Source organism: Dendronephthya gigantea, unplaced genomic scaffold (assembly GCF_004324835.1).
Source record: "Dendronephthya gigantea isolate DGI-Jeju-01 unplaced genomic scaffold, DenGig_1.0 000077F, whole genome shotgun sequence".
NCBI lineage: Eukaryota > Metazoa > Cnidaria > Anthozoa > Malacalcyonacea > Nephtheidae > Dendronephthya > Dendronephthya gigantea.
Window position 1 is genome coordinate 243,329 of NW_021163087.1, and position 25,363 is coordinate 268,691.

General features: G+C 36.0%; 1 protein-coding gene across 1 annotated transcript; it reads right to left on the reverse strand.

The window, feature by feature from the left end:
- Nucleotides 1–695: 695 nt before the first annotated feature.
- LOC114532026 lies at nucleotides 696–8,592 on the reverse strand. The gene is made up of 3 exons (XM_028553620.1): nucleotides 7,497–8,592; nucleotides 3,477–3,650; nucleotides 696–3,206 (listed from the first exon to the last, which is right to left on the reverse strand). The coding sequence occupies exons 1-3, from the start codon at nucleotides 8,590–8,592 to the stop codon at nucleotides 1,918–1,920; spliced, it is 2,559 nt and encodes an 852-aa protein (XP_028409421.1). The 3' UTR covers nucleotides 696–1,917.
- Nucleotides 8,593–25,363: the final 16,771 nt, after the last annotated feature.

Here is a 25,363-nt window from a genome sequence, read left to right on the forward strand (position 1 = left end):
TATTTTGACCGCGCGCTGCATTACGTACGTCACTCGGGTCACGCATACAGTATATAATTACGTCAGGGGCCGTTTGTATCAAGCCCGTTTAGCTTAAACGGTGGATAAGTCAAATTTAAATAACACTGTTACATCTCTCTTAAATGAGTCAACTTGAAATAAAATACGCCAAAAAAATAAGCCCCTACGTGTTGGGTAGTTTTAATAAATTTGTATGTCGTTTTTTAGCAATGAAACGCGATTAAAAAATGAAAATATGCGAAAAGTTTGTTTAAATTTGCCGTGTCCCGATGCGGGATGCCTGCTGCCGTGCAAAAACATCAATTTCAAAGTCGCATACGCGATCCTATTGGTCATGCAGCTTTGACCGTTTTGTTATGACCAATAAGATCGCGTATACGAGTTTTGAAATTGATGTTTTTGCACGGCAACAAGCATTCCGCATCGGGACACGGAAAATTTCAACAAACTTTTCGCATGTTTTCATTTTTTAATCGCGTTTCATTGCAAAAAAACGAAGTACAAATTTAGTAAAAACTACCCTACACTTAGGGGACGATTATTATTGGACGAGTTCCAGCAAAATATTGTGATTTGTGGCAAGCAGAATAGCAAAATATTACTATGGAGACACGTACATGGAATTTTTGACTCAATATTTTATTTAACCAAGAAAACTCGTTTATATAGCTTACACAAAAATATAATCTGATAATAAAAACCTGGTTCGTTTAACTAACAAAACATTGGTTGCTGCATGATTTCTGCATTTTTATCTTCGCATAATTAAGACAATTCTGCTTTATTTATTTATTTACCGGCAAATATTTATACACGGTAGCATCTCAACCAATCAGATAAAAACCTGACTATACATTATCTATAATAAAATTTAAGACACATGTAAAAAAAGGTTAATTTTTAGATTGCCGTGTCTTAACAAAGTTAAAAGACATTAAAAGAGGAACAATAAAAATATTAATTATTTACAAAATGTGAATACTATGTTAACGCATGCGTTTTAAAGCATTGGTGTTTGGCTTGGGCAAGTTCGGAGAATATTTCTCAATTTATACGTTTGGTTGGTACGGATTGTAAAAAGATCACTGAGGTAATTATCTGAATTACCTTTCATTATTTGTGTCATTAAATTTTCAAACTGATTTCTCTCCGAGCCTCTAGGGTGTCCCATGAAAGCTTAGTTCTAACAATATCAGAGGGAGTTCTATAGCACTCACCTCTAATTATTCGAACAGCTTTGTTTTGAAACTTTTGAAATTTTGGTTGCAAGGTTTTCGAACAATTATTCCATAACAGCGCACAATTATAAAATGAGGTAAAACATAAAAGCATTATAAATGGTTTTAAGCGTATCTTTATTGAATAAGTGTTTAGATCAACCCAATATTCCTATCCCTTTTGCAGCTTTTTCCTCCCTTTATCAACATGGTCTTTCCAGGTGATGCATTCATCTCAGTACTACTACGCATAGTGTTTTGGTTGATGAAACAGGGTTAATACCCTCCAATCCCCGTGAAAAGATTGGATCGGCACTTGGGACAGCCTTTGTCTTGATCCAATAAGCATATACTCAGTTTTGCTAATGTTTAAAGTTAATTTGTTCGGATAACGGATAGTTCGGTAAAGCACGTCGCCACTTTTTACAAAATTGATATGAATGTGCACGTCAGAGTATTATTTGCAGCTGTGCAACGTTTTTTAACACCCAGTTAACTGCAGGCAAATTAACCAATCAAAATTGAGAATACGATAAAGTGAATGATAATAAAAATTATGGAGATAGAACTAAATATTGACGGAGATAAAACTAAATAATGCTAACACTAGCAAAATAATATTTTTTGAAATTCATCAAGAAGTGGACATATAGGGCAAAACAATTCTAACCTGACGCAATTAAGGGCGAACAACGTTTATAATCCAGTCTATCTTCGGTTTATAAGACACCTCTAATGATTTGAGTGCGGTCACAAAGTATAATGTTCGTGGAGGAATGATCATAGTGATTGGAAGCTTCGCTGTTGAAATACTCTTTGAATTTGTTTCATTAACGTGGACGCTAAACGTTTTGTCATCGCAAACGTTTGCTACGTCATATATTCTTATTGCTTGACGAAGATTTCTTGGAATATTTGCATCAGAAATGAATCGTTGAATTAGAAGAATGCAAGACTCACGTACCTCAATTTCAGCTGATTTACCAACTATGTCATATATTGGATGCTTTTTGATTCGCACTAAATCAAAATTTGATGTCATTGTAAAGTTTTGCGCAAGAGATTTGTTGTTGCATATGCACAGCTGAAGTTCAACGTTCGGATCAGCACATTGCTCGTATATACCAAAGGTTGACAACCTCTTATAATCCAGTAATTTGATCTCGAACGATTCTTTGGAATCTGAATTATACTCGATAGAAACCTTGAAAAGCTCGTTTTGTTTTATGAGGTGACTTGACTGCACAAGAATATCCATTGTTTCAGATATTTTTCCTTTACCTGATTTCCGACGTATCATGTTTATAATTGATCTTCTTTGTAATCGTTGACAATGGCCAAAGAAGAAATGTGGAGCGTTTGAAGTTTTAGTTTCTATCCTGGAGCTCGTCATTGAATCTTGAATCATGTTGTTCAATTTACCAAGAGCAAACTCTGCAATGATTATCTGTTCTGCGGAAAGCTTCACTGGGAGATACCAACCGTTGCAAATACAAATAACGGATCGTGTGAATTTCATGTCATTGCAAGTTCTGTATTTTGAAATCTTTCCTAGCAAACCTGCAGGACGTAACTTGGCTTCTCCATTATATTTTGAAAGTTCGATTAACCCAGCTCTCAAATCTAAAATATTCAACAAACGATGCTGGTTTATTTTTAGATTGTCTAAAATTTCTTTTCCTAATATTTGACCGACATTGTACGGAATGATGCCCAATAAGAAAGGATGACTAATTTCAAGTCTTCCATCTATTATTCTATTATGTCTTTGATAACGAGTGTACGTGTTTCCATGGTCAGAAAGAACGAATGTCAGCGTATTTTCTTTCTGGGACATATCTTCAATGAATTCCAAAAGATGTTGATCCACAGTTTGCACTCGAAGACCAACGTCATCATGAGACACCCGCAGATTTGTGTATGAGAAGAGTGGTTTGCTTTTTGGAGTGCTTTCCACTAGACGGAGATCTAGGATTTTTCATACCTTAATTAGTCAAAACTTCATGACACCATTCATACATGATTATAATACTGTGTTGGTTATTGACAAAATTACACACCTAACTTTCACCCCATATTAGGGTTCATCAGCATGCATCAGAACTGAGAGGTAAGAAAATATTCAAAATAGGAAATTATACTAGATCAATATCAGACAATTATATCACGGAAATACTACGGGAATGGAATAATAATTATCTGGATAATTTACCATAGTCACTTGACTATGTTGCCTACCCCTAGATCCGCGCCTGCTTTCCACTGCCTTGATGTAGCGAGTTAAAAAATCCAGGTGATATTGATGAAAGTGTTTTCCATTGTAACACAATTGATTATGTTTATTTGCACGAAATTGATGTCGCCTTCCAGGGTTTGCTGATAAAACAATCTTGCAAGAGGAGTATGTGATGCCTGAAAATAAAAAATTGTGAATTTTTCACTGACGAAAATTTTTCGTATTGAAACGGAGGTGATTATTCAGAATTCTTCCCTGTGATTCGTCGAGCAACCTCGGGTTGTTACGCAATTATGACAGATGAAAGTGACACAGTGAAAAAGAGTGATTTTAAAGAAAATGCTGTACCGAGAACAACGAAGAATGCAAAAATATGGGGAAATTATATTCGAGTTAAACATTACTTTAAAACTTCGCATAAAACACCCTTTTATATAATTCGCTCTAAAGTTGTCGAGATATTGTTTTTTGAAAAGACAATGGATTTTTTCAATGAATTGTTTGTTTTTTTTGAAAAATTACCCAGTTATTAATCTGGAGTACGGAGATGTAACTAAAATGGCTGAATAAATCAGCGATATTCGATCGTGTGATTGTGAGGTAGGTATACAGGGTGTCTCAAAAAAAACGCAACCATAGTTCGGGTAAAATGACTTTTAGCATTTTGAATAAAGGATTAAGAGCCATTTTCAATTTCCAGAGGTGCTTATCCATTGCGCTTTAAGGCCGGCGCACACTAGAGCTATGTGCTAAGCAAAAAGTCATTCGTGGCCATTGGCGTAAGCCAGTTGCTCTCGTGTGCGGGCGACTTTTCCGGCGACTTTGGTCATTCGTTCCACTTACAGCAAATATCTAGCATGTTTGATAATTTCTGCCTCGCGTGCCGAAATCTTTCTGTGTGCGGCAAACTGAAAGCTATCTGCTTATGGATTGTCTTAACAGCGCATGCGTAATATACGAATGTAAACATCCAAGATGGCGTACAGATTGCAAAAACAAAATTATTGATGAAAATGAAGACGAAGAGGTGTTGTTATTTTTGTTGCTATTGCGTAGGACTAGACTAAACACCGTTATCCAAGTGCTATTAATTATATTACCTGTTGGAGAGAGCTCACTAGCTATTTCTGCAAAGCGCATTCCCGTTTCTCTCTGTTTCTGAAATCTGCAGAGTTCACATCATATAAACAACTGTATTTTGACCAAAGATCAACCAGTTTGTCTTCCAATTTGGCCTCATGATCAGCCACCAATTCGTTTGGCTTTGTTTGCACCGCTCTTTTTGATGTTTACTTTTGTTTATGACGCATGCGCTGTTAAGACAATCCATAAGCAGATAGCTTTCAGTTTGCCGCACACGGAAAGATTTTGGCGCGCGAGGCAGAAATTATCAAACATGCTAGATATTTGCCGTAAGTGGCACGAATGACCAAAGTCGCCTGAAAAGTCGCCCGCACACGAGAGCAACTGGTTTACGCCAATGGCCACGAATGACTTTTTGCTAAGCACCGATAGCTCTAGTGTGCGCCGGGGCTGTATTAATGTTCTTGCATATTTAAGTGGTTACGTTTTTTTTGAGACATCCTGTATAGGTAACACAACCGTGAAAGTACCTGTGAACTCAAATAAGGGCAAATATGTTTTAGCAGAAGCGACGCCGGAACTTTTCGAAATAGGCGAATTAAAAGAAGAGCTTCGAAGCGAAATTAATAGAGCAAAACAACTAAGACAAGACCTCGAGGGCTTAAACAATCAATTGCTCCAATCTTTGCATAATTTAAATGGATATACCGACACAGAAAATATTTGCACTAAAAGCGAATATTTTTTAAATTGTAACTTAAACATTTAAGTAGGACAAATTTACTTATCTAAAGATGTCTTTTAAATGTTTAAATGTATTTAACGTTAATTTCGTTTTATATACGAAGCAAAAACCATTTGTATTTTCACAAAAAAAACAACAATGGAAATTGAGGGAAAATTTTCGAAACTCGCTATCTCAATCCCAAACGTGACATACCGTAATTACTCGAATAAACGCCGCGGCTTTTATTAAATTTTTAGCAATTAAGATGTGGCGTTTATTCGAGGGCGGCGTTTATTCAAAGGAGGCGTTTATTGCAAACTCGTGACAACTCTGAAGTTATTGTGTAATTTAAACGCTAATTTAACCAATACAATCTAGTGGTATCACAGGTAGCCCGCTATTGGATTTGCTTTTAGTTAAATATTAAATACATTCTATACAAAATGACATGAAGTGTCGCCGTCCTTCATTCACTGCTGACATATTATCGCAGGCGCCAATTTTTGCGGTGCAGTGTAACCTTTATGTATATATTAATATAAGGTTGGCTACTTTTTGTCGTATTTTCACATTTACGAATTACATACACAAATTACACATGAAAATACTCGTACTTAAACACAAAAGTATACACAAAAAACTAAATCTATGTGGGAACTGACTCTCCTAAAACATTTCCGAAACATTTGTTTGTCTTTAAAGCCATTACAAATATGTGAAATTTACGAAAATACAAACACTTTTTGGTTGAATTTTTTGAAAAGCCGTCGGGATCCCATTACCCTGCCCTACGTCACAGCAAACACGCAATATGATTGGCTGGTTGAGTCCCGTTAACGTAAACAAATTTCAAAATTCAAAACTAAGCAATATGATTGGCTGGTTGAGTCCCGTTAACGTAAACAAATTTCAAAATTCAAAACTAAGCCAATCATATTGCGTGTTTGCTGTGACGTAGGGCAGGGTAATGGGATCCCGACGGCTTTTCAAAAAATTCAACCAAAAAGTGTTTGTATTTTCGTAAATTTCACATATTTGTAATGGCTTTAAAGACAAACAAATGTTTCGGAAATGTTTTAGGAGAGTCAGTTCCCACATAGATTTAGTTTTTTGTGTATATTTTTGTGTTTAAGTACGAGTACTTTCATGTGTAATTTGTGTATGTAATTCGTAAATGTGAAAATACGACAAAGAGTTGCCAACCTTATATTAATATATACATAAAGGTTGCACTGCACCGCACGAATTGCCGCCTGCGTTAATATGTCAGCAGTGAATGAAGGACGGCGACACTTCATGTTATTTTGTATAGAATGTATTTAATATTTAACTAAAAGCAAATCCAATAGCGGGCTACCTGTGGTGGTATCGGCAAGATTCTCGGCTGTTACCACGGAATTACGCATCGCAGAAGTTTTGGAGAAATAGCTGAGCAGCAAAGCTATGAAATATAACCACTTTGAACTGAATAACATTCAAATTGAGAAAAATAAATTTCCACTACTGGTTTAGATTCAATGTTGTCTTTTTTTGTAAAGATAAATACTTGAATTTCTTACAGTGGTTATAAATAAATGCTTCGAATAAATTCCGCAATGACGAAAAGGTTGCGGCGTTTATTTGAGGGCGGCGTTTAATGATATTTTTGTTTGTCTCTGCGGCGTTTATTCGAGGGCGGCGTTTATTCGAGGGAGGCGTAATTCGAGTAATTACGGTACGGAAAATATCCGCACTATTCCTCGGATGTAGTGGCGTATGAGTTATACGAATGCTTTAGTTCTCAGTAAAATACCCCAACCGTATAATAAATATAATTATTATACATTATAGCAGTTAAGCAATTTGATTGGCTAATAGTTGACAGATAAATCGCGCAATCACGCAAAATTCATTTATCTGCTAGCAGATAACTGAGTTATATCCAAGTGAGCCTGCGGTGGTTAACAAGCGGTATTCATTTAAATGTATTTATGTATTAATAATTGATGTATTTTTAGATGTTGCTCTTAAATAAGGTTTTTCATTCGTTAATACTATGTTTACTATTTTTCAAATGTATAATAAAACAATTATTGAATTCGGTTTTTGTGATATGCAGAGTCAAGGTCGAGGTAAGCGTTATCATCCGAGCCGAACTCTGCATATCCCAAAAACCTCATCCCATAATTGTTTATTATGACACTAATATCAGCATATGATCCAGTGCACTCACCGATTGTGTCAATATTGGAGTTATCAATTTTTTTTCTCAAAGGCTCCCATCCTCTCACGTGTAAAGTGGATAGGAGACCATTTAGCCATGTGTGACACATATCTTCTAGATACATCGTTTGATATCCAGCGTTTTTCATAATACCGAAGAGGACATTTGGGTGTGATGTTTCAGTTGCTTTTTGTTTATGGGTATAATTCATTGGGTACAGTTCACCAGTAAAAAAACCTTTCTCTGTTTCGTGTGTATTTGTATGAATGCCTTGAAAAAGCTGAAACTCGAAGAATGACGCTGATTTTGGTTTTCTGTTGTCTCGTTTTGTTCGCAAATATTCAATGGTCTTCGGAAATGAACGGTAAAAGTGTGCTCTGGAAATCGAGTCTAGTAATAAAACATTCAAATTAAGTTTTCCCCCAAGAGGTTTAGGTTCATCAGGTTTAGGATATTGCAACTTTGGCAAAATGCTAATCATTTGTGAGATTGTTCTGTTTTTCCCTTTCCTTATGCAGTTTAAAAATATGAAGTTAACGTTGTTTTCTCTTGCTCGTATTAGAGCGGCCTTTACAAGATTTGCAAAAGTTTTCGAATCTCGTTTGTTTTTTTCCACTTTTTGACCCCTCATATTTCCATTCGACATGTTGATTTCTTCTATTATAAGATATTTATCAATATCGCAAATCGAGAGGTCACATGTTACTTTCCCTTCATTTGATTGGTCCATAATAGTATTTGACAGATAGCAGAGATTATAGGATGGTTCATCTTGATCTTTGCAAATTAAATTAGAATGCAATATTTTAAAATGTTCAGCAGTATATTCACAAGATTTTTTAGAAGGTGGACGTGGTTGACACGTCATATCTTGTTCTATATCATCAATATTGTGAAGGCTTCTCATTTCGGGGCATAACGATGACGTAAATGTGACATTTCTGATCTCAAATGCTTCCGTTACATATCGATCAAATTTCGGGTGGAAGACATAAAGTAGCCAGAAGACATTACAGATTGCTGCAGTAACAGCGAAGATGAGAAAATATTGTCGTTTCTTTGCATGTGACCAGCGATGTATTTGTCTTCGGGCGTTGTTTCTCATGTTCCAAGTACAAACTGCAATAATTAGAAAGATTCCACAAATTAGTTCACGGCACAAAGTATTTTTGGTAATTTAATAAATCAGTAAATAAACTGCAAAATAGATTAACCTATATGCGCGCGATACACACATGTTCATTGCAACTATTAAGCTTAGCTTATATTTCGAACACAGAAGTTCGACATAACAATGCTGTATTCATCATGGTCACTTTACACAGCTGATGAAAAATCTGGTTACTACTATACTTTGCATTACGGCAAGTGAACCAAAAACTTGGAAGCGAGGTAGGCCCTCGACATTATTCAGTTTGCTCAGCACATGCTTTATGTAGCACGTAGTCCTATATAAAGTATATTTATACTCGAAACCCTCATCGAATCCTACACGCCTAAAAACGATCAGGTTGATGGAATACTGATATGACTGACAGGATGACCAATGTTGTGCTGCCCACATTGTTAGTCCTGTAACAATAGTCCTTCAGTTTTTACAACATTTAATGGAGTAACTTATGCTCTTTTTCGTGAAGTTAGTTTTAGGCTTGGGAATTTAAAAGTTAATGCTGTTTCTTCTCAAATTATGAAACTGCATGGTTATCCCCTACTTCAAACATCTGAGCTATTGCTTCATTTGTGCAGTTGTTTCTTACTTTTTCTACATGAGAATTGCTTTTTTTGTTTTCATCCAATAATTGTTTACAACTGTCGAATACCCGAGAAGGGGTATCATTATAAACTTGCACCAAATTACTCATTTGCATATAATCTTTCATACGTCTTGTTAGACGGCCAATTCCTCAGTTAGAAACCTTGGAAACAATTGCATCTATATGATTTTTTTCACAAAAGTTGATCCTGAACGACAATTCCTAATCTTTTTGACTTTCTGACTTTGATTTTATATAAGCTTTGCCGGGAGCCTATATGTATTATCATAATTATACTCAGTTTCTCCGTGTTATGAGTTAATTTATTGGCTAGCAAACACATATAATTATGTGCCCTCTCCAAGTCATGCATTATTCAATTGATTTTAATCGTTTGATTGTTATGTTGTTGTTGCGATTGCTGACCATAAAATGATAATACGACCGAACGCCGCTTTTTTGAAAAGAATACGGTTTGGTGGTCGGTCTCAAAATCAGAGCATCGCTTATTGTTACATAGATGTTCGACACCTGACATTTTTGGTCTATTCGTAAATGCAAGGTCAATCAATGTGCTTGATATTGATGATTCAGTTAGTCGAGTCACTCGAGTGGGTTCTTGAATCACTTGGTCAAATTGTCTGCAATGTCTTTCAGCTTTATCGTCTGCGATGTGGTATTGGATTAAAGCATTCTGCGAGTGCGTTATCCGGTTTTACACACATGCACGAATTCATAAACAAGGGACGAGAAGTGCTTCGAGTTCCTTGTTTATGAACGAGTGCATGTGTTTTATAGCCAATAACTTAATTGCTCCAACCGCAGTTATAATCTCCCACTACTAAATTAATTTCCTTATTTTAGAATCATTCTTGAAAATAGTCAAATTATTGAAGCGATATCATGAATGTGTTCACATGATGCGCATGCGGTAGTGTTGTAGTATATTCCTAACATGATTTTACTGTAGAGTGTAGTCTTTTCATCGCCTTAACGGTGTAATTTGTTCACAATCTTAGCTTGACTTTGCACATTGAAAACCTGTTTATAGATTATCAAGTTATGATTTTCTTACCTTATAGATATATACTTGTTTATAATAAATTGCTTCCCCTCGTCTTTGGTTGAATGTAAAATTTATCGAAAGAGAGTAATGAGTCGCTTGGTATTTTAGAATGACAAACTGAAGTGATTTAGAAATATGCATTGTAACGTGGCATTTTAATTGATTTCAATGATTTCACTGAACTCTCTATTATTATTCATGATTCCTGGATGACGCTACAGGAACGTTACTGCAGGGCTTTGCCGATGTAAGATTTGTCAAATAAAGACATTAAAATGGAGGTTGCCGGCAAACCGGTGACCGAAAGCGGCAAACTTGAAGTCACATTTAAAAGAAAACTCTACATGTTTTTACAGTTTACATTTCATGCTTCAATTTTCACGGCCAAAATTTCCATACATCGGGAAAGATCAATGAGAAATGTTCATTGTTGTCTGCCCCTCGCGGTTCTCGGCTCACCGTGAACGGGTAGGGATAAAACGCGGATACGTACGAGACGGATACGGATGAGGGGATAAAACACGGATGAGGGAATAAAACACGGTGAGGGAATAGAATACGGGTGAGGGAATAAAACACGGAGGAGGGAATAAAACACGGAGGAGGGAATAAAACAAGGGTGAGGGAATAAAACACGGAGGAGGGAATAAAACAAGGGTGAGGGAATAAAACACAGGTAAGGGGATAGGCGTACCCTAAGTGGGTAAAAGTTTAGGACAAGTATTCGCTATATTTATTCAATACTTTTTAACCCGGAATAAAATATCTACAGAGGAAGAAACAAGAGACTTGACGCATGTTAATTGCTTCTTGTTATTATATGTATGAGCTACCTGTACCGTTGTCGCCTCCAGTGCGGTGTGTCAGGGGACAGAGATTAAAACAACAACATTTTAACAGCCGCGAAATTTGTTGCGCGTGTGCTAGTTGGAATTGCGTGTACCCCACGAATATATTTCAATGTGCCAATCAATATTAAACATTATTTTTTTAATTAAGTGAAGCCTTTTATCATGTTTGTGTCGAGTCATGTAAAAATCTGACATTTTCAAAATAAAAAAGTCTCATAATTCTTTTTTCAAGTTTCTTGCTAGATTCTTGCTACCATTATAATGATATTTGAACTTAGAGCTACGTACTTGTCAAACCTTTCAATGTTTAACCAATAGCTTAAGAATTCTAAAACCAACAAAATAAAACCTTCAATTTTTTGCGCAATGTAGGGAAAATGGAGACTAAAATTAATTCTTTAGTTAGGAAAATTTCGCAAGGACCATTCACTTAGAATTCCTTGAATCCTGCACTGTATTTGTACAAAATATTTTTATCGAGTTATATTATAAAATAATTACAATATAACATTTATAGTACGCGCGTGCTGATTGGTCGAGAAGCGTGTTTCTATAACTGTATAGAAACACGGGAATTTTCCCGCCGAACTTGTCAAGCGAAGTAATGTAATGGGAATCGAATTAATGTACTGAGAATCGAATTGAATCGAATTATAATATTTGTACAAAATCTTTTTATTGAGTTATATTAATAAAAGAAATAGAAAACATTTTTCCCCGTGTTTCTATACAGTTATAGAAACACTTGTGGGAGTTTGGAAGAGCTCTAAATTACGTGGAAAACTCGCCCTACGGTCTCGTTTTCCCACTGATTATTTCTCATTCTCGCAAAGTCTCACGCGTGTTTCTATAACTGTACAGAAACACGGAAAATTTTTTCTATTTCTCAAATGTGATATTAATATTGTGCTCATCTATAGAAAGAGTAGGAAAATTTTGGGCGTATCCTCTTTCTCCATCCGTGGAAAATTAAATCCCCATGTTCTTGTTTCGCCATGTTTGCAGTCACAAACTGAAGTGCTGCGCGATGTCTGGGACGAGCAAAAATTATGACATTTAATTGGACAATGAACATAGGGCATTTTAATAATTAATGTTTATTACCAGAAGAAGATAGAACAAAACGATACTGGCTGAAATTTTGTATCTGATAATAATCAATTATTAGACGATTTCGAGCAAAATATCGGTGGCAAGCAGTGAATAATTGATTTATCATTCACAACTCAACTTTCAATTTTGAGTTCGTTGTAAAATATTACTATAGAAACACGTACATGGAATTTTTGACCCAATATTTTATTTAACCAAGAAAACTCATTTATACAGCTTACACAAAAATAGCATCTGATAATAAAAACCAGATTCGTTTAACTAACAAAACATTGATGGCTGATTTCTGTATTTTTATCTACGCATAATTAAGACAATTCTGCTTTATTTATTTACAAATATTTATACACGGTCGCATCTCAACCAATCAGAAAAAAACCTGATTACACATTAAGTATAGTAAAATTTAACACATATGCAAAAATAAAAAGGTTTATTTTTAGATGGCCGTGTCTTAACAAAGTTAAAGAGGAACTGAAACATCATTAAAATTTATATTTTCCTTTTTCGATATTGTTCCACATTGCAGCCCTTTATAACTAAAACTGCGTTTTAAAGCATTGGCTCAGACAAGTGGGGAGCATACTTGTCGAACAATTCATACGTTTGTGGTTGGTACGGATTGTAATTTGATTGTCATTAAACTTTCAAACTGATTCTCCAATTGATTCTCTTTCCTAGCCTCCTGGGTGTCCCATGAAAGCTTAGTTCTAAAAATATCAGCGGGAGTTCTGTAGCAATCACCTCTAATTATTCGAACAGCTTTGTTTTGAAGCTTTTGCAATTTTGGTTGCAAGGTTTTGGAGCAATTATTCCATACTAGCGCACAATTATCAAAATGAGGTAAAAAGTAAGCATTAAAAATGGTTTTAAGCGTATCTTTATCGAATAAGTGTTTAGATATACGCAACATTCCTATCCCTTTTGCAGCTTTTTTGTCACTTTATCAACATGGTCTTTCCAGGTGATGCAATCATCTACCACCACACGTAGTGGTTTGGTGGATGAAACAGGGTTAATACCCTCAGATCCCCGTGAAAAGATTGGATCGGCACTAACTTGGGACATCCTTTGTCGTGATCCAATAAGCATAATTTATACTCAGTTTTGCTAATGTTTAATGTTAATTTGTTCTGATAGTTCGGTAAAGCGAGTCGCCACTGTTTAAAAAATTGATATGAATGTGCATGCTCAGAGTATTATTTGTAGCTGAGCCACGTTTTTTACAAATGCGCATGCTCAGAGTGTTATTTGCACCCAGTTAACTGCAGGTAAATCAACCAACCAAAATTGAGTAAAAGATATATTAAATGATAATAAAAATTATTGAAATAGAACTAAATAATGCTGAATATAATATTTTTTAAAATTCATCAAGAAGTGGACATAGGGCAAAACAATTCTAACCTGACGCAATTAAGGGCGAACAACGTTTATAATCCAGTCTATCTTCGGTTTATAAGACACCACCAATGATTTGAGTGCGGTCACAAAGTATAATGTTCGTGGAGGAATGATCATAGAGATTGGAAGCTTCGCTGTTGAAATACTCTTTGAATTTGTTTCATTAACGTGGACGCTAAAAGTTTTGTCATCGCAAACGTTGGCTATGTCATATATTCTTATTGCTTGACGAAGCTTTCTTGGAATATTTGAATCTGAAATGAATCGTTGAATTAGAAGAATGCAAGACTCACGTACCTCAATTTCAGCTGATTTACCGACTATGTCATATATTGGATGCTTTTTGGTTCGCACTAAATCAACATTTGATGGCATTGTAAAGTTTTGCGCAAGATATTTGTTGTTGCATATGCACAGCTGAAGTTCAACGTTTGGATCAGCACATTGCTCGTATATGCCAAAGGTTGATAACCTCTTATAATCCACAAACTTGATGTCGTACGATTCTTTGGAATCTGCATTATACTCGATAGAAACCGTGAAAACCTCGTTTTGTTTTATGAGGTGACTTGACTGCACAAGAATATCCATTAGTTCAGCTATTTTTTTTTCATCTGATTTCCGCCGTCTCATGTTTATAATTGATCTTCTTTGTAATCGTTGACAATGCCCAAAGAGGAAATGTGGGGTGTTTGAAATTTTATTTTCTACCCTGGATATCGCCAGTGAATCCTGAATCATGTTGTTCAATTTACCAAGAGCAAACTCTGCAATGATTATCTGTTCTGCGGAAAGCTTCACTGGGAGGTACCAACCGTTGCAAATACAAAAAACGGAAAGTGAGGATTTCAGGTCTTTACAAGTTCTGTATTTTGAAATCTTTCCTAGCAATCCTGCAGGACGTAACTTGGCTTCTCCATTATATTTTGAAAGTTCGATTAGCCCAGCTCTCAAATCTAAAATATTCAACAAACGATGCTGGTTTATTTTTAGATTGTCTAAAATTTCTTTTCCTAATATTTGACCGACATTGTACGGAATGATGCCCAATAAGAAAGGATGACTAATTTCAAGTCTTCCATCTATTATACTTTTATGTTTCTGATAACCAGTGTACGTGTTTCCATGGTCAGAAAGGATGAATGTCAGCGTATTTTCTTTCTGGGACATATCTTCAATGAATTCCAAAAGATGTTGATCCACAGTTTGCACTCGAAGACCAACGTCATCATGAGACACCCGCAGATTTGTGTATGAGAAGAATGGTTTGCTTTTTGAAGTGCTTTCCACCAGACGCGGATCTAGGAAATTTTCATACCTTAATTAGTCAAAACTTCATGACGCCATTCATACATGAGGATAATACTGTGTTGGTTATTGACAAAATTACACACCTAACTTTCACCCCATATTAGGGTTCATCAGCATGCATCAGAACTGAGAAGTAAGAAAATATTCAAAACAGGAAATTAAAATCACGCTAGATCAGTATCGGACAATTATATCACGGGAATATTATAGGAATGGAATAATAATTATCTGGATAATTTACCATGCCTACCCCTATATCCGCGCCTGCTTTCCACTGTCTTGATGTAGCGAGTTAAAAAATCCAGGTGATATTGATGAAAGTGTTTTCCATTGTAACACAATTGATTATGTTTATTTGCTCTAAATTGATGTGATGTTCCAGGGCTTGCTGATAAGACAATCTTGCAAGAAGAGTGTGTGATGCCTGAGAATAAAGAATATGAATTTTTAAGGGTCGAAAATGTTTTCCATTGAAACGCAGGTGACTATTCAAAATCCTTCCCTCGGATTGGTCGAGGAACCTCGGGTTATTGGGTAACGATGCAAAAATATGGGGAAATTATATTTGAGGTAAACACTATATTTGAGATCAACACAACTTTGCATAAAACACCCTTTTATTGAAATCGCTGTAAAATTTTCAAGACATTGTTTTTTGTAAAATACTATTTTCTACAATGGATGCGTTTTTTTTCCTTTAATGACTGAATAAATCAGGGATATTGGATCGTGTGATTGTGAGGTACATAGGTAACACAATCGTGAAAGTACATAATTATGTGTCTCAGCCATTGACATAATATATATACCTGGACTGCCTGCTGGTCATTAAAAATGCGTGATTCAAAATGGCGGCAATTATGAGAGTGTTGAAGTCAATCAGTATTCCGGATCCTGACTACAATTTTGGCGCGAAGATCAGCTTTCATTTCAATTTCATTTCAAGCTGTTGTATTTTTTTCAGATTCAATGATGTACACCATTTCATGTACGTTTATATTCGTCAGTAGATATGACGTGTAATTTGGCACTCTCGTCGCTGATTAAAAGTGCATGAGCAGGCTGTCCAGGTATAGTTATATAATATGTCAATGGAATTAGCATATGATCCGGCACACTCACCGATAGTGTCAATATTCGAGTTATCAAGTTTCTCTTTCAAAGGTTTCCATCTTTTCACTATAAAACTGGCCATAAGACCATATCGCCATAAGTAACACATATCTTCCAGAAACATCGTTTGATATCCAGCGTTTTTCATAATACCGAAGAGGACATTTGGGTTTGATGGTTTTGCCCTAAGTTGTCTTTCTGTATAATTTTTTGGGTACAGTTCACCAGTAAAAAAACCTTTCTCTGTTCCGTGTGTACTTGAATGAATACCTTGAAAAAGCTGAAACTCGAAGAATGACGCTGATTTTGGTTTTCTATTCGCTCGTTTTGTTCGCAAATATTCAATGGTCTTCGGAAATGAACGGTAAAAGTGTGCTCTTGAAATCGAGTCAAGCACTAAAACATTTAAATTAAGTTTTCCCCCAAGAGGTTTAGGTTCATCAGGTTTAAGAAATTGCAACTTTGGCACAATGCTAATCATTTGTGAGATTGTTCTATTTTTCCCTTTCCTTATGCAGTTTAAAAATACGAAATTAACGTTTTTTTCTCTTGCTCGTATTAGAGCGGCCTTTACAAGATTTGCAAAAGTTTTCGAATCTCGTTTTTTTTTTTCCACTTTTTGACCCCTCATCTTTCCATTCGACAGGTCGAGCTCTTCTATTATAAGACATTTATCAATATCGCAAATCGAGAGGTCACATGTTACTTTCCCTTCATTTGATTGGTCCATAATAGTATTTGACAGATAGCAGAGATTATAGGATGGTTCGTCTTGATCTTTGCAAATTAAATTAGAATGCAATATTTTGAAATGTTTAGCAGTAAATTTACAAGATTCATTTGAAGGTGGACGTGGTTGACACGTCACATCTTGTTCTATATCATCAATATTGTGAAGGCTTCTCATTTCGGGGCATAACGATGACGTAAATGTAACATTTTTTATTTCAAATTTTTCCGATAGATATCGATCAATCTTTGGGTGGAAGACATAGAGTAGCCAAAGGACATTACAGATTACTGCAGTAACAGCGAAGATGAGAAAATATTTTCGTTTCTTTGCATGTGACCAGCGAGGTATTTGTCTACGGCGGGCGTTGCTCTTTCTCATGTTCTAAGTAAAAAACTGCAATAATTAGAAAGATTCAACAAATTAGTTCACAGCACGAAGAATTTTGGGTAATTTAATAAATTAAATAAACTGCAAAATAGATTAACCTATATGCTCGCGATACACACAATGTTTATTGCAACTATTAAGCTTAGCTTATATTTCGAACACAGAAGTTCGACATAACAATGCTGTATTCATCATGGTCACTTTACACAGCTGATGAAAAATCTGGTTACTACTATACTTTGCATTACGGCAAGTGAACCAAAAACTTGAAAGCGAGGAAGGCCCTCGACATTATTCAGTTTGCTCAGCACATGCTTTATGTAGCACGTAGTCCTATATAAAGTATATTTATACTCGAAACCCTCATCGAATCCTACACGACTAAAAACGATCAGGTTGATGGAATACTGATATGAACAGGATGAGCAATGTTGTGCTGCCCACATTGTTAGTCCTGTAACAATAGTCCTTCAGTTTTTACAACATTTAATGGAGTAACTTATGCTCTTTTTCGTGAAGTTAGTTTTAGACTTGGGAATTTAAAAGTTAATGCTGTTTCTTCTCAAAATATGAAACTGCATGGTTATCCCCTACTTCAAACATCTAAGCTATTGCTTCATTTGTGCAGTTGTTTCTTACTTTTTCTACATGAGAATTGCTTTTTTTGTTTTCATCTAATAATTGTTTACAACTGTCGAATACCCGAGAAGGGGTATCATTATAAACTTGCACCAAATTACTCATTTGCATATAATCTTTCATACGTCTTGTTAGACGGCCAATTCCTCAGTTAGAAACCTTGGAAACAATTGCATCTATATGATGTTTTTCACAAATTTGATCCTCAACGACAATTCCTAATCGTTTTGACTTTCTGACTTTGATTTTATACAAGCTTTGCCGGGAGCCTATATGTATTATCATAATTATACTCAGTTTCTCCGTGTTATGAGTTAATTTATTGGCTAGCAAACACCTATATGTGCCCTCTCCAAGTCATGCATTATTTAATTGATTTTAATCATTTAATTGTTATGTTGTTGTTGCGATTGCTGACCACACAATGATAATACGACCGAACGCCGCTTTTTTGTAAAGAATACGGTTTGGTGGTCGGTCCAGATAGAAAAATATTTCCCCTCGGTCTCAAAATCAGAGCATCGCTTATTGTTACATAGATGTTCGACACCTGACATTTTGACATTTTTGGTCTATTCGTGAATGCAAGGTCAATCAATGTGCTTGATATTGATGATTCAGTTAGTCGAGTCACTCGAGTGGGTTCTTGAATCACTTGGTCAAATTGTCCGCAATGTCTTTCAGCTTTATCGTCTGTAATGTGGCATTGGATTAAAAGCACTCTGCGAGTGCGTTATCCGGTTTTACACGCACTCATTCATAAACAAGGGACGAGAAGTGCTTCGAGTTCCTTGTTTATGAACGAGTGCATGTGTTTTATAGTCAATAACTTAACTGCATGCTCCAACCGCAGTTATAATCTCCCACTACTAAATTAATTTCCTTATTCTCAGAATCATTCTTGAAAATAGTCAAATCATTGAAGCGATACCATGAATGTGTTTACACGATGCGGTAGTGTTGTAGTATATTCTTAACATGATTTTACTGTAGAGTGTAGTCTTTTCATCGCGCCTTAACGGTGTAATTTGTTCACAATATTGACTCCTATGCACATTGAAAACCTATTTATAGATTATCAAGTTATGATTTTCTTACCTTATATATATATATATATATATATATATATATATATATATATATATATATATATATATATATTCTTGTTTATAATAAATTGCTTCCCCTCGTCTCTGGTTGAATGTAAAATTTATGGAAAGAGAGTAATGAGTGGCTTGGTATTTTAGAATGACAAACTGAAGTGATTTAGAAACATGCATTGTAACGTGGCATTTTAATTGTTTCAATGATTTCACTGAATTCTATATTATTATTCATGATTCCTGAATGACGCAACAGGAACGTTACAGGGCTTTTCCGATGTAAGATTTGTCAAATAAAGACATTAAAATGGAGGTTGGCGGCAAACTGGTGACCGAAAGCGGCAAACTTTAAGTCACATTTAAAAGAAAACTCTACATATTTTAAATGTTTACATTTCATGCTTCAACTTTCACGGCCAAAATTCCCATACATCGGGAAAGATCAATGAGAAATGTTCATTGTTGTCTGCCCTTTGGGGTTCACGGCTCACCGTGAACGGGTAGGGACAAAACGCGGATACATACGAGACGGATACGGAGGTGGGATAAAACACGGATATCGATAAGGGAAAAAAACACGGGTGAGGAAATAAAACACGGGTGAGGGGATAGGCGTACCCTAAGTGGGTAAAAGTTCAGGGCAAGGATTCGCTTTAATTGCTCAATAATTTTTGAGCCGGAATAAAATATCTACAGAGGAAGCTCAGAAAAACAAGAGACTTGACGCGTGTTAATTGCTTCTTGTTACGATATTTACGGGCTACCTGTACCGTTGTCGCCTGTAGTGCGGTGTGTCAGCAGGGACAGAGATTAAAACATCAACATTTTAACATTTGAGGTAAACGACTAAATTTTTGATAGCAAACATGTTTCAGCTTAAGCTAAGCCATCTTGAGTGCGAAGTGAGCTAAAAATATTTACAGCAGGATGTGTGATACAATAAAGTTGTGACATATGATACAAATATCAGATTACAATAACAAACCAGACACAGTACTAAAATGCGGTGCCCGCAATGCTTGTCTGGAAATAAAACGTCCGCTCATTTCTAACAACTTACATTCTCCTGTCGGCCGCAGCCTGGTTGGTTGGTACATTAAGGTCAAAATTGCGCCGTTTTAAAATCTTCAGAAATAAAATATTTAGGCTAAAAATACTATATAAGAATACTATCAAAATGAAGAGAAACGTGAGACGAATAAACTGGCGTAGAGCCGGAAACTAGAAAAGCAACGATACAGAAATCAAGGATTAAGCGTATTGCATTTTTAATTTGTTTAATAATTTTGAGCGATTTGTCATAAAGTTCGCTTATTGAAACTATACTTTAAAACCTTCGAAATAGAATATATTTGGCTCAAAGTACTATAAAATAAATCGCAATGTAAGACCGATCCACTTATTTAAGGACGAAAATTAAAAGAGAAAACCAACGATATGAAAGATATCAAAGACCAAACTTACTATTACTAGTAAAGTATAGCATAGTAATTTTGAGCGATTTGTCAACAATTCAATTCCGTTTGTCTTTCAAACGTCATAAATCGCTGCGAATACTCTTGTTTAGTAATATATTTAAGACCTGTAAGTATAATTTCTTACGCTGAATCGAATGGTGGTATTTTTGTCCTTCTTGGGTGCATAAAAGCAGAGATACATCATACACGCAATTATCAGAGTTTGAGATTGAGACTACGTTTACACTACTCCAGATCGGTCTGAAAACGGTGCAAAAAAGTATCAAAACGGGGTTGCGTTTACACTGCACCGGAGCGGATTTGTTCGAAAACGTCACCTTTGCCGTAGCGAAATGACCACACTTTCTAAATGTGGTCGAACGAAAACGGAGCGCTACATGGCGTTGTGTAAACACTGCACCGTTAATATTCCGCTACACTTTAGATACCACTCCGCCACAATGCCTGGCGCGTTGTTGCCGTAATTCAATATAGCGAACAATTCTCCAACAATTTATCAACAAGCACCTTTCTCGCTATATCGGCGGTATTATTTTCATTGTTTTTGCGGCCCACGACTACAGATATAAACGTCAAGCAATGTTTCAGAAAGAAATGGCGCAATTTCCCGCGAAGAACTTACGAATGTTGACAGCGAAGAACGCTTGTGTGTAAACGCTAACGAGACAGTATCGGAATTCAAACGGAGCAGTGTAAACGCAGTCAAATTCTGCCGTCACTTTCTTGCTCCGGAGCTGTGTAAACGTAGTCTGAAATTGAAAAAAGAACGTTCCTTTAAAAAAGGAATTTGCCAAACGTACAACAAGATTAATGGTAATAATTAGGAAAAAATTCCAAGCATTCCAAGTATGTGCAAGGAATTTTTACTTGGCGATTAAGGAAACGTATTGATGCGAACAAACAAACTCACAGGCAGAATATAATGCGGTGCCAAACTTGGCGCGGGCACCGCAATACATGTGTCAACTATTATTTACAAAAGCTAGTGTGTTATTATAATTATTTACAAAATAGGGTCGAGTATATTTACAAGTTGAAAATGGTATTAAAATGCTGTATTTGCTTACTGAGATCTGGTTTGAGTTTTTTGACGTAGAGAGCTTCTTTGAGTTATAGATTGTGCATGGTCTAGTACGCGAAAGCAGGATTCAGTGTATGCAGCTTTGCATTGTGGTGAATTGTGGAGATATTTGTATACGTGCGAGTTCTTATCAGAGGTGGTGTGCTCCTAATGACGAGTGGTTTCGCCAACATAACGGGTAACCAATAGATGTGTTGTTGATTTTTGCGTGTACGGTCAATAAGCGTTTTTATTAGTCGCGTCTTGTAGTTATGTGAAGTGAAGCTTAGGAAATTCAACAGTAGCCTGTGTGAATTTTCATGTGCGGGATGTAATGCCCGTTATGTTGACGAAACCACTCGTCATTTAATTACACGCATTAAGGAACACACCACCTCTGATAAGAACTCGCACGGACCCTATTTTGTAAATATAATAACCCACTTTTGTAAATAATAATTGACCTGTTGCCAGAGACGTGCCGGGCGGGAAGCGTATTCGAAATATAAATTTTAAAGCCCAACACAGTGCTTTCAGTAAAGCCATAAAAGACAATTAGACCATTTGAGAGTAATAAAAATATATTTGGTAGTAACGTTTCGTCTTAACTTAAGACATTTCAGACTAAATGAGTAATATAATTACAAGGTATCAATTTACAAAGGGTGATAACAAGGACAAAGTGAGGAACAGTACATAAGAGGACAAGGGACAGAGACGTCACGACACGATGACAATACGAAGTAAGGACTAAAATGAATTGAGAGGCATAGAGTTGCCTTGAACATTAAGAGAAGGCTTAAGTTTGGTGATGAGGAGACTCTCATGTATCATTAGGAGGTATTATATGGGTCAGAATCTGGGTACATAACCATGCAAATTAATCGCCTGCATTGGCATCTACCGCAGACCAGTGATCAAGCAGGCGCAGCAGGACCTAACCAAGATGGCGGAAAGTTCGAAGAGAAAAAGGACGAAGCCTTGGAAAACTGTTGTTATAAATGGTAAGAGGAAATATATATTTGGAGAGAATCTTGCTAAAGATCAGTCAAAAGTCCGAGCTCCACATCGGATAAGTACCTCGCAAATGGTTCGTGAAGATCGGTCATCTTCCACAAATATTTCCCTGACGGAGTCGGAGTGTCATTCAGATTCTCAACCACAATTTTCATGTGATCAGTACGATGAAAATACAACGCCAGAAGTCGTTATTGATTGTCAACCTCCTCATTCATCGCTGGTGCAAAACACTGAAGCAAATGTGGAAATTGCCTATGCTACTGAGCTTTCTAGGTTAGAGATGGTAACTGTAGTAACCAAATGCGCATTTGTATTGCCCGACTTTAACGTCGAAAGTAAACGAATAAAGGTAAGAGCACAATGCAATGAAATAAGGCAAGTGTTGCTGATCATTAGCATCTTCATTGAGAGAACAAAGCTCTTTATCTTGCTTAATACTTATAGTTCATATTTCAATACTGGATGATATATAATTAAACCTGTATTTACTTATTAGTTATTACAATATGTATACTGTTAGAGAATAAGAGAGTTTGCAACATGGCTGGCAATAATGATTAATTGCTGCCGCAGCGAGCGAGCCTGAAGCGAGCGAGCAAGGCAGCAGATCCTAATTTAGAAATGGGGGCGCAAATCAAAATTTGTCTTTGGCGCATTGCATGACGGTACCAGTGGCAGGGATGGAGGAACATATTTTATTTTGGGGGTGGCTGAATTTAAGTTCCGGCTATAGTTGACACGCTGAGAGCATATGTTATGTAGCGTGAGAGAGAAATAATTAACATTCACCTGAACACAATGTAGGATATTTCTTTTGTATTTTAGCAGGCGAACAGCAATTTGACGACCTTATTGTTGACGACCTTATTGTTACACGTTTGTGAAATTCTTTCATGTATTTTGGGGAGGGCTACGATTTTTACCTTGCGCGGTGCGGTGCGTGATACTACGTGTATGGTATGTTAATTTATATTGTGAATAAAGGTGAAAACGTGCTTTGGAACATTGTATTAGCGTATTCGGGTGCCAGTAGATTTTCGATATAAACGAAACATAATACTCTTGTCACCTGCGGTGAAAATTTTTGACGCATTGCATGTTGGAGTTGGTGTCAGGTTATACCATTCCACGTGTTGGCTGCGTAAACTTTGGCGAATTTATTTCGAAGAAGGAAAACTATTTCGGTGAGTTTTTTGTAATCAAGTTCATATTTATTCAATGTTTTATTCATATTTAACTGTTCTTTTATATTTTATAAGTTGATATTTTAGACAGAAGGTGAAATTTACGTAATTCTACGTTTTGGCTAAATATTATAGTACTGCGAAGTATTAGAGGTATAAGGTATTTTGGTGAGTTTTTTACTGTCGAGTTCCTATTTATTCGATATTTTATTCATATTGTTAAACGATATACTTTACTATAGGCTTTTAGCCTTTTATGCCGAATTATGACTTAAATACTAGGATAGTGCATTTATTTGAGCGATCATTGAATATATCATTAAAAATTGCGTCTGTTTTGTTTGTTTAGCGCGCGGTGTTTATTACTATGATTAGCGCTAAGCACTGTAGTTAAATTCTTAACTATGATAAGTTAACTACACGACTTAACTGCGTTGCACAAAACGTAGTTTGTCGGATGATTAACTAATCACGTAGTTAACTTGCGTGGAGCTTGCGTGGGGTTGTTAAACAGAGAAATAGCATGAAGTATCACCAAATTATTCACCGCTGTTATTGATTGTGAACAAGACTGTGGACTTGTGTTTACAAAAATTGATAGTATTTTAATCTAAAATATTGAGGAAAATGCAATAAAACAAGGAAAAAGTTCAAAATAATTCAACAAAAACGGCGCTATTAATATTATAAAAAGATTTCTTTGAGTAAAAATACCGGTTTCAATTGAAAATGGAGATGGCTAATCTTTGCTAGGATCGTAATTTGGCATCGAGACGTCTCCCGAAGCAAAAATATACTCCGTTGCTGCCCAAATGACAAAAATAAAAGCATATTGAGAGTTTACAAGCTTCGACGGGGCCCTTTCTGAGTGGATAACGGTTGAAAACTTTGGTATGTGTTGATTTTAATGTTTTCTCACTCCTCAAAAGCTCAAGACGCCATTTTTAACTACGATTTGGAAAGTTAACGATGCCCTTGTTGAGGATAGTTAACTTTAACTAGATTTTAGAAGTTAACTACGTTTTAACTACAATTTGGTGGTTAAAAAGTAGTTAAAAAGTAGTTAAGAGCCCTATACAACCGGTCCCAGCTTGTTAGCTGCCTCTCAGACTTGATTTTTAATGAAACTCTAAACTCTAGATATGACGTGTAAATTGCCACGCTCGTCGCTGATTAAAAGTGCGCGAGCAGTCCAGTCAGAGTGGCAAAATATTTGCACTAAAAGCGAATATTTTTTAAATTATAACTTAAACATTAAAGTAGAGCAAATTTACTTATCAAAATATGTCTCCTAAATGTTTTCGTTTGTATATCCAACGTTAATTTCGTTTTATATACGAAGCAAAAACCATTTGTATTTTCACAAAAAAACAACAATGGAAATTGCGTGAAAATTTTCAAAACAAGTTATCTCACTCCCAAACGTGACATACGGAAATATCCGCACTGTACCCCGGATGTAGTGGCGTATGAGTTATACGAATGTTTTAGTTCTCAGTAAATTACCCCAACCGTACAAAAATATATATACCACTTATTAACCGAATTTGAGGTCCGTACTAGAAAAATATCATACCGAGGTCTTGACAGTACGGACTGAGCGATAGCGAGGTCCATACATAAAAGACCGAGGTCTGATATTATTCCAGTACGGACCGAA

Coding starts and splice junctions, on each gene's coding strand:
- LOC114532026 (XM_028553620.1), bottom strand. CDS start 8,592: ATGAGAAACAACGCCCGAAGACAAATACATCGCTGGTCACATGCAAAG. Junction 3,651..7,496: donor CTCCAATATTGACACAATCG/GTGAGTGCACTG, acceptor TTTTATTTTCAG/GCATCACATACTCCTCTTGC. Junction 3,207..3,476: donor AAGCAGGCGCGGATCTAGGG/GTAGGCAACATA, acceptor GAAAAATCCTAG/ATCTCCGTCTAGTGGAAAGC.